At 34.3% G+C, this 11,130-nt stretch overlaps 1 protein-coding gene across 2 annotated transcripts in view; it reads right to left on the bottom strand.

Moving 5' to 3' along the window:
* Positions 1 to 1,065: 1,065 nt before the first annotated feature.
* Positions 1,066 to 11,130, bottom strand: part of TMTC3 (transmembrane O-mannosyltransferase targeting cadherins 3) — a 62,018-nt gene continuing 51,953 nt past the window's right edge. For both annotated transcript variants that reach the window (XM_049884017.1, XM_049884016.1), the window contains 3 exons: positions 9,151 to 9,320; positions 7,166 to 7,392; positions 1,066 to 5,468 (listed from right to left, as the gene is read on the bottom strand). In XM_049884017.1, the coding sequence (XP_049739974.1) occupies positions 4,651 to 5,468; positions 7,166 to 7,392; positions 9,151 to 9,320 (1,215 nt within the window). In that variant the 3' untranslated portion in view covers positions 1,066 to 4,650. The remainder of the gene's footprint in view (positions 5,469 to 7,165; positions 7,393 to 9,150; positions 9,321 to 11,130) is intronic.

The following is an 11,130-nucleotide window of genomic DNA, read 5'->3' as shown; positions in this document are numbered from 1 at the left end:
GGGAGAAGTACAACTAGAATGCACCCTAGAAGCAAGGAAGGCGAAACTTCATCTCACTACTTTGGACTTGTTTTCACAAGGGACCAGTCCCTGGAGAAGGACATCATGACTGGTAGAGGGTCAGTGAAAAAGAGGAAGACCCTCAACAAGATCGGTTGATGCATTTGCTCCAACAACGGGCTCAAGCATAACAACTAACTGTGAGGATGGTGCAAGAGTGGGCAGTGTTTCGTTCTGTTGTGTATAGGGTTGCTATGAGTTGGAACTGACTGGACACCACCTAAGAACAATAATGGCTACAAAAAAGCCTTTGTGGCACAGTGGTTATAAACTTGGCTGCTATCCAACAAGGCCAGCAGTTCGATTCCACCACCTGCTCCTTGGAGACCGTAGAGGGCAGTTCTGCTCTGTCCTACATGGTGGCTATGGGTCGAAATAGACTGGGCATTTTTTTTTTTAAGAATGGCTCTGAACTTGTTGGCTTAGATGGCTAAGAGATAAGCATTCATACTAGATTTGTAATCATTTGTTTCCTATCATGACCATCACTGGCAGACATTATCTGTGCTAGCACACATATAATCTAAGCATATGCATCAAATTCCAGTCTAAGTATTGCTGATTAAAAAGTAACACTGTTTACTATGTGCTAGAAAGTGTTCTGAGCAATTTAATTCTTTTAATAACCTTATCGAGGAAAATGTTTTCCCCATTTAGAGATGAGGAAGCAAAAATATACATTAAAAATATTTCCCTAAGTTATACATCTAGTAAGGGTGGTACCAGAATTTGAATCCAGGTGGATTCAGAACTCAAACTCCTGATTATTTCACTACACTGACTTCCAACTGTGTGTGTGTAAAACTCCAAGTTTAACTCTCATTTTCTTCAATTGCTTTCTGTCACTCAGGGTTAAAAATGTGTCACTGTTATGCACTAATTTAATGCATGCCTTTCTCAGATGATTGCTAATAAACATGCTGGCTCTTGTTTGTGGGGGCAAAATATCTATACACTATTGTGTTTTTCATTATAATACTAAAAAGCAATTCAGGTTAAGGTTTTCAAAGTTATCAGTTTAATAGTGAATATTTAGAAATATGGTACACACAGTGATATAAAATGCATACAATTTTATTTTCGTATGGATCCTTAATATGGATGGGTGACAGACTTCAACAGATAAACTCTGGACTCAGGTACCAGATATGTTGGGAGGTTCTTTTTTCATTTTAAATACCATTTAGTCATGCAGACCATTAGGAGGTTTTTAAAAAAATAAATATGACAATATATGGATTTCTGAAGTATAAATCGACATATAAATCTATATACTTCTCTTAGTATTTTTCATTAAAGCATCTTTAAAGAAGCAGTATATAACATCAAGTTGAGAGCTCAAGCTAGATGTAATGAAAAGGCATGAGGTTTTATTAGAATTGTGCAATTCACATACCAAAAATTTACATAAAAGTAAACACAAAATTGCAAAATAAAATTACATATTAGTTTGTCCTCCAAACCATCAACTTCAGAAAACTACTCACTGGATTCCAACGGTTAATAAGGAAGCATGTATAGGAGTAATATGAGAAACTTAATTCTTCCTTCTGAAATGCAGTGAAGTAGTAACAAAATTGACCCTTGGGGATTGAAAAAGACTGCCCAGAACTCCTGGGTAGTATATTCTTTTGTAAAATTAAAACTCCATCCCCTCACCAGCACACAGACCTGTATGTAAAAGACCCCTCACCACCCCTATGAGTTAGATGCTCACATCTCTAAACCACAGGTTAGCAAACTGGGCTTAATTGTCCCCACCTTACTCTGTCTGATGGGGTCTCTATGAGTTGCAATCGACTCAATGGCAATGGGTTTGTTCCCCCACTCCCCAACAAAACAGGCAGCTCCAGAGGAAAAAAAAGTCCATTACTTTTTCTCACCTGAGCAGTTTAAATAAAATTTCTATTATGATTTTGAAAACCCTGGTGGTGTAATGGCTAAGTGCTACGGCTCCTAACCAGAGGGTCAGCAGTTCAAATCCACCAGGCGCTCCTTGGAAACTCAATGGGGCAGTTCTACTCTGTCCTATAGGGTCACTATGGGTTGGAATCGACTCGATGGCACTGGGTTTTGGGTGGGTATTATGATTTTAAAGAGAAGAAATAATCATCTTACATAAGTTTGCTTGAAGGAACTTAAGATCTTAAGTGGCTGCTACCAAAAGATCAGCAGTTCAAATCTACCAGTTTGCTCCTTGGAAACCCTATAGGGCAGTTCTACTCTGTCCTATAGGGTTGTTCCAGAATCGAACGGAAGGCAATGGGGTTTGGTTGGTTGAGTATTAGAGAAATATTCCTTAATGGAATTAAAATATCAAACCTTGAGTTATATTGCTTGTTAGAAACATTAATATAGGAAAAATAAAAGGATTTTCTTGAACTAATTTAGAGCAGTGGTCCTCGACCCTGACTACAAATTAGAATCACTTCCAGAACTTCTGAAAAAACTGAAGCATGGTTCTATCAGAAATTCAGATTTAATTTGTACAAAGTGGTATCCGTATTAAAGGCCCCCTACTTATTTTAAGTGGTAATATGGAGAAAAATTATTTTTTCTATAAAAATCATTGGCTAACAATATATACCATTTATAATTTGCAAAATTATAATTTTATTAAAATATTACTCAGTTTTATTATGATCTGTTGTCATGAAAATGTCTTCATATTCATTCTTCATATTCATATTCATTCATATTCCCTTCTACTATTCTGAACCATGTCATTCAATAGTATAACAGAAGTACACACTCAAACTTTTCCTCAAGATATGTGAAGAGAACATAAGAACAACATAGATTTCATTTTTCAAGTAATGATATATGAGGTATTCTCCACCTTATTTCTGGAGTCACAAGCCATAATTTAGGAACTGAAATTAAGTATTGCTTTGATGCTTAAGAGAATCTCCTTGATCAAAAATGAACTCCCACTGGAGTCAGTGCTTGCTTTAAACTCTCTAAAAGAAATCTCTAACAGATCCTCAGGGAACCTAGTAGGAGCAGGTCTTTAATGCAATCCATGTTTCTCATGACCTATTTATAACATTTCTTAAAAAAATGTTACAGGAGTATGGTTTTTGAAACACACATAATTAGGAAGTAATTGTCTTATAGGAATATAGTTTGTGAAATACTACATAATTAGGGATAGTTACTATCCCAGGATAGCTTGAGCTTTAACGTTTTAAATTAAAACTATTAGGTACTATGAAACTAATACGAAATGTATTTTAACTAAAGAATAAAATCAAATTTAAATTAATAAATTTGATTTGTATCAACTCTTCAACCTAACATATTTTATCAGTTTAAATTTTCAAAAACCATCTGACAAATTTCCTAAACCTCTACTAGACTATCTTTTATAGCTGGACAGTAGGCCAAAAATGATGCAGTTTTGGTGAAGTAGTATTTGCATATATATGAAAATAAAACAGCAAGTTTTTTCTATACTTGATGGAATTAGAACAGCTTTAGAATTTTTATGAAAGCTCAGTAGTCAAAATAATTATTTAATAAAAATATACACCACAGCAAGATACAAGAGAACTTAGTGCTTCAAGTTGTCATTGTTCTTTCTTCAGTTAAACAGAATTTAATTTGGTTGCTTAAGGAATCTAAAAGGACATCAAAAGAGTGACTAAAGTGGTGTGATTTGAGAAAAAAAAAATTAAAATTCCAAATAAGACCAGACAGATAACCCTAAGATAAAAGAGAAATCTACTATGTTATAACTCAAAAGTTTAAATACAGCTGTAGTTAGACTTCTCAATGACTACGACCTCAAGAAACATGAAGAGTTTGGGGAGCAAAAATCAAAGAATTAATCATGATTGCGTGATTCATGTAAAACTCTTCATATATATATATATATATATAAAACAATATACATGAGCACCAGGAGTGTGTATGTGTGTGTGTGTCTGTAAACCTTTACCTGCTTAAAAATTGCATTTTAGATGAACTTAAAGGCAAGTACACAATTACGAAAATATATTCTTGGCTAACATGTCATATGACTTATTTCAAATGTTTCACCTGGCATTCCTTTAAAAAATTAACAAAATAATAAAGTATAACATAAAAGAAGCTAGTATTCTTTTGCAGTGCAAGTCCCTTGGTTACACATAAGGATTACTGAAGAAAAAAGAATGTACTCAATAAGTGTTCTTAATCCACAGCCAGATTCCAACAGGTGGAGGAAAAATGAAAGAGGTCAGTAACTGAGAATTACACATAATTAACGAGCCATATGTTGAATCCGTCCCCAAGGGATTATCATTCAGGCCTCAAATTATTTTTGAGAGTAGTATAGATCATTCTGCCAGAAGGACATTCCTTCTGCAACAAAGGATGCAAATTTATCATCTGCAATATACCTGTTATATTCACCAAAACACAAAAAAATCACTGTTATATAATACATCTTGTAGGTTAAGATAGGTCTTCAATGAAAATCTTATTTTGATCCTATGTAGAGAAAACTCATGATAGCTATGTACTCTTGCTATTTTTCAAAGCTCCAGTACAATCACATGATACAGACTGAAGTTCTTTGATATCATTGTAACATGATAAACAGTAATACTATTCACCATTTAAAATACGTTCAATCTCTTCTAGTCTTTTTAAAGCAGCAACTCTTTTCTTCTCAATGTCTTTGATTTCTTTTGTTGTTTTGTGGGGGGTCTCTTTGTCTGTATTTTTTCCTAGTTGTTTGTTGGATCTCGAGTGACTTCTATCATTGCTTGCTTTTATGGTCTGTGTGGGTTTGGGCTCACTTCTGACGTCTTTCATATTTTCAGTTGGGATTTTGTCTCCTTCTTCTATACCTGAAGTCTCACCAGCTGGGAATGTTGGCTGTTCTACAAAACTAGATGAGGAAATCTTATCTCTGACTATATTCAAATGGCGCTGAATATATTCTTCATGTGGTGCTAATGCCAACGTTTCCACCAGGCATCTTTCAGCTTTCAGTAAGTCCTTCTCTTCAAAATAAACAACACAAAGATTGTGCTTTCCCTGCACATTGCTTGGATCCATCTCCAAAATTTTCTCAAAACATTTTTTGGCTCCAAGTATATCTTTCTTCTGATTCATCAGAATGTCACCCTTTAAAATGAGACCCTTGATATGATCCGGGTAGTATTTGAGTAACTCTTCCAATATTGGCAAAGCCATTAATTCCTTTGCAGTCTGAGAATACAGGAGAGCCAGATTAAACAAAGCACTTCTGAAATCGGCTTGTAATTTTATGGCTTTCTTCATCCAAATCTCTGCTTCAGCGTCCTTTTTGTCATCCATGGCAAGCATTCCCAAATTGAAATAACCATTAGCATCTTGTGGTTCTTCATTTATATAGCTTAGAAGTCGTTTTCTAGCTTCAGGTCTGAGTTTAACCTCACCTAAGAATAATTATTTTTATAAGAAAAATAATTATATTGTTAACAAATGAATTCTAAGTCTGATGAATAAAGTCACTGTCAAGTATTTATCTAGCTAGATTATAAATGAGTGACACACCAAAAGCAATTAATTTCTGTACCTAAATAAAAAAAGCAGAAAGTGAAAATCTCAAAGTCCTTAAAGGAAAGAAAGTGTATTTAAAACAGTTAAGTGATAGTTCACCTCCTTTCCTTTCAGGCATTAAGAGTGTCCCAGAAACTAAAACGGGAGAAATATCATCCTCCCTATAGTTTAGAATCTAACTGGGAGTAGCGGAGGAAGAATAGACAACTAAGAAGAAGAGGCATGGGACTTGCCACCAAAGACATAAATTTAATCATGGTTCTGTTAACATTATGACCTTATGCGTCAAACAAGCTATTTAACTTCTCTGTGTTAACTTACTGAATTTTCTGAGAATTACATGAGATTTCTGTAAAAATGTTCAACAGTATTATTGTATAAATAAAATGTTTCAGTCTTAAAGAATCAGATTTTTTGTATGTCACTTCAAATTTTTTATATTCAATGGCAAAAATATACCATTACATATAGCTATAAATTAGCATTTAGGAAATAAATATTTGCTGGGATAATTTCTACTGCAAATAAATAAATTTTTTAAGTTCTATAATTATAAACCATAGGATAGTATTAAGGTTAGTTAACTTTATTAAAAATTAGTTTTTCCTTAAATTTACGGATTTCTTGAATAACAAGCATAAATATCTCTATTTTATTATTTGACAGCATGATGTAGAATAAAGAAAATCTGAAAAGTAATCAGTAGGTGTAAGTTCTTACCCTGTGCTGGCTACTATACTAGGTATATGAAGCTGGGCTAGTCATTAAGTCTATCTGGTCCTCAATTCTTGTAGCTACTAAATGGAAGGTTGACATAAATGAACTCAAAGGTCCTCTTTAGCTCTCAAATATAATTATATCATGATTCTTTCATTTTCGGCAAAGGTTTAAAAATTTTATCTAAGAAATAAGTAAAAATGTAAATACAGAGATTTTTCCAATATAAAAATTAACAAAATATAAATTATATACACTGTTTTGAGGAAAAACTAATATTCCCATATAAATTACAGATCAAATATCCAGATGTATTGTGATTAATAATGGTTTTGATAAATTATAGGGAAATTATAATATCTCAGGAAACTAAGTAAAAATGGATATAAAATGATGCCAAAAGTATTTGGTCTTATAAATCAACAGGAAAGAGAATGCTATTTTTCCTAAGATATATAATGCTGTTGACTCTCCAGAGCTAAATTATGTAAAAAATTTGAAATTCAGATTATTTGGACAGCATATTTATAGATAAGAGGTTTTATTATACTTATGTACATAGAATGACAGAATAATAGATTAATACTAATAACAGTATTGCTTACTAGAATGCCTGAAAAATCAGTCGGCACATTCCAGAAAAACTAACAGTAATGGGGTATATGTTAGTGTATGTTACTTCAAAAGAGTTTATTCCAACTATTTTTAAACATTCTTCCCACAAATCATTTATGCATACTTTTGATATAAATTATCCATTCATAAAATGTTTGCTATGGGAAACAGAGTTAAAGTTAAGGCTTTACTACTCCAAACTACAATTTGTTTAAATACAGAAATATTTGAGAAAACATACCTGATTCTTGCATTAATATAGCAGAATTAAAAAGTGCTAGCTTATGCTTTGGATTTAGTCCTAAAGCATGATTAAAATTTTTTAGAGCTTCATTTGGGTCTTTAAGTTCAATGTGAACAATGGCCAAGTTGTACCAAAGATCTGCATTATTTCTGTCCAGCTCTAGGGCTTTAAGATATGCTTCCTTTGCTTTGAGAGGTTTATTCATTTTTAAAAGCAATTCTCCTCTGTGGAAAAAATCAAACACAAGCTTTACTTACAACATTAACATGCCAGTTTGTAGATACCTTTTTTGCCAAGTTTTATTTACAGCTTTCTTTTTTCTTTTTAACTTAGACTCTTACAGTTCTCTTTCAAAAATAACTCTCTGAGAGTGCTTCAAACCTGAACTCCCTAGTTTTAGCAAGTTTGGTTTAATATGTTTGAGATATCACTAAAGGAGGAAAAGCATGCCTGACCTTTAAGAGGGTACAATGTGAAGATGTCTTGAAGAAGGGGTACAGAGAAAATATATTCTTTGAATATATCTTGAAAGGAGGCAGAGTGGAGGGAATCAGAAAAATGGCAGCTAAACAGAGTAGGATGATCAATGAATTTGTTGGGAAATGAAGTAACAGTAGTATTTGGAGAAGAAAAATACAGTAGTGGTGAGGGAAATTCCACTATTCAAATCTATGTTACATGTCTTATTGTACAAAGAGCATTCAAAATTTGTAACCCCTTTTTTTAAAATTTGTTTTCTTCAATATATCTTTGCAAAATGACTATTAAAAAAAAATTCAGAAGCTAATCAGGCAGGGTAGGAGGGTGTAAGTACCACCTGCAGATACTTTTGAGGAACATATATGAAAATGAAGATCACAGTTTGAAAATCTTTGTACAAATATGTCTAATATGGTTCTATTTTCTGTTAGGAAGTAAAAAAATCATTTTGTTTAAGTACATATGCACAAATCACATGTAGGGAGAGCTAAAAAGAGAGTCACTCATTGTGACACCACTCTTTATCCTAGAATATCAGCATAGTAATGAAATCAAATGAACAACAACTATTAATTCTCAGTAACAGAATTTTCAATGAGTATCTAACCAAAATGTTATTTTTGGGGGGGCAGAGACTACCAAATAATTCTTCATGGATTAACACATGATAGGTTTTACTTATAAACGTAACTGCATTAAACCTAGTGTATTCCAACAAGTACTGGATAAGGTTGAACAAAGACAGCCCCCAGCTCATGAATGAATTTTATCTCAAAAACTTATTAAATTTTAAATGCGTTTCTCCATAGAAACAAACGATACAAATTATAATTAGGTTTCTGGGCCAAGCTACAAAAAAAAGTTTAACATATAATTTTCTTCAAGTAAAATACAAACGATAACACTTTCATAGGAAAATATATTGTTTTAATGTGATGCCAGAAAAAACGCTTTTTACTCACAACTAAAGAACTTTCTTTGTGACAAAGGCATCAAAAATCAGTCACCTCTCAATATTTACTTAAGAATGCTCCTGCGAGTTAGATATTAGAAGCACTGGTTAAGAGCTACTGCTGCTAACCAAAAGGTCGGCAGTTTGAATCCACCAGTCGCTCTTTGGAAACTCTATGGGGCAGTTCTACTCTGTCCTATAGGGTTGCTATGGGTTGGAATTGACTCGATGGCAACAGGTTTGGTTTTTATTATACACTACCAGTTTCAGGTGTTTTAAGCAGATGATGAAAAGCAAATGAAACTAAGCAGGAGCTTCTTCCATCCCTTCTTTCATACGTAACCTAAGTTTGCTCTACTAAGTCAGAGACTCCCTTGTCAATTTCAAATCAATGACATTTGAGCATCAGACTATGCTCTTCTACACTCTTAGTTGCCATGTAAGGTTAATAAAAGAAAAAAAGCTGCCAATTTAGTCAAAATGGTCAAAATGTACAGGAAGATGCAGTTTCAATCTTCTATAATCGTAGCTCTACAGTGAACTACGATACCTGCTAATGTAAGCTTGCTTGAAGTCGGGCCTCATGCTTATTGCTTGTCGGTACAGCTGATCTGCTTCTTCCAGCCGGGACTCATTTGCCCGGATCAGGTTGGCCAGATTGATATAAACATTTAGGTGGTTAGGGGCAATTCTGGCTGCATATTTTTTACCAGGAATAATCTGTTTCGAAGAAAAGCAATTTTCATAATTTGTTATTTCAGTACCAAACATAAGTCAAAAGTCCAGTAAGTATTGCAGTGACCTACTTAAAACATATGCAGAAAATAAGATTATCTATTAATCTTATAATAATAATAAAACTAAAACCCATTAGCATCAAGTCGACTCCAACTCATGGCAACACCGTGTGCTTTACAGTAGAGCTATGCATAGGATTTTCAATGGCTGTGACTTTTCAGAAGTAGATCACCAGGCCTTTCTTCTGTGGTGCCTCTGAGCAGATCAACTGTCAACCTTTCCATGAGCAGCTAAGCACTTGCGCCACCCAGGGATTCCTTATTTGTCTTATATTGTTGTATTAAAATAAAACATAAAAATGCAAAAACGCCTGCAGCAATAACAAAATAATATTTTGTGGCACTGAACTATATTTTTTTTCAATGATGCCAGCACAGCGGACTATTGTTAGCCTTTTATTTAGACCTATCTTTTTGTGAAGTCATATAAATCAGAATTTTTAGAGGCAAAGGTCTCTTGACAAATTTGTGTCAAACCCAGATCTCTCATTTATCAGTTCAATGTCTATTTCGCAGGATGCAAACTTTTGTTCTGTGAGCAAAATTACTTCCTGGCTGTGACAATGTTGTTGTTGTTGGGTGCCGCTCAGTTGGTTCCAACTCATGGCATAACTGCCTCCCAGGGTTTTCTTGGCTACAATCTTTATGGAAGCAGGTTACCAGATCCTTCTCTTGCAGGGTGGCTGAGTGGGTTAAACTGCTAACCTTTTGGTTAGTAGTCAAGCACTTAACCATTGGGACATGAGGGATCCTGGTTCTGACAATAGGGGAGTTAATTTTATTCCAAAATTTTACTAAAAACCTCACATCTGTCTGATGAAGTTGAGAGATAAAATGCTCTAATAACTGATTATTCAGATTAAGTAAACATTATCATATAAAATATTTATGGACCCAAATTTTTAATAAAAACAATAAATTGTATCTGATAAAAAGCTGTACCAAGTACAATTTAACTGTAGAATCCTGGTGCTGAAACAATCTTGTTATGGATTGAATCGTACCCCCCAGTTATAGATGCAATCCCATCTGGAAATAGGCTTTTCTGATATGTTAATGAGACTGTATCAGCATAGGGTGTGTTTTACGATAATCACTTCTGAGATATAAAAAGAGCAGATTAGGCCCAAAGCAAGGGAGCACAAATGGAAGACTGATGCCGCCTGGAAATCACCAAGGAACCAAGGAAAAGAGGCTGAAAGAGACAAGGATTTCCCTCCAGAGCCACAGAGAGACAAAGCTTTCCCCTACAGCCAGCACTCTGAATTCAGACTGCTAGTCTCCTAAACTGTGAGAAAATAAATTTCTGTTCCTTAAAGCCACCCGCTTGTGATATTCTGGAAACCCTGGTGGTGTAGTGGTTAAGTGCTATGGAGGGTAACAGAAAGGTTGGCAGTTCGAATCCACCAGGTGCTCCTTGGAAACTCTATGGAGCAGTTCTACTCTGTCCTATCGGGTCGTTATGAGTCGGGATTAACTCCACAGCAATCTTTTTTTTGTGTGTGATATTATCTGTCATAGCACCACTTAGAAGCAAAGACAGATCCTTAGGATATCATGTGGCCCAACATTTTTTTTTTTAAATATATTACTATTATTATTAATAACCCACTCCTCACTTAACTGTCTTGTTATCCAACATTTTGCATTTATGGCAGGAGTAAAAAAACCTACTATTTATCTTGTGCATTAATGACATATGCCTGCTGGCAGTAATAAATGCAGAGGTGCAT

The sequence above is a fragment of the Elephas maximus genome, chromosome 4, assembly GCF_024166365.1.
Source record: "Elephas maximus indicus isolate mEleMax1 chromosome 4, mEleMax1 primary haplotype, whole genome shotgun sequence".
In the NCBI taxonomy this organism is placed as follows: domain Eukaryota; kingdom Metazoa; phylum Chordata; class Mammalia; order Proboscidea; family Elephantidae; genus Elephas; species Elephas maximus.
Note: the sequence above shows the minus strand (reverse complement) of the source record. Positions and strands in the feature narration are given on the sequence as shown.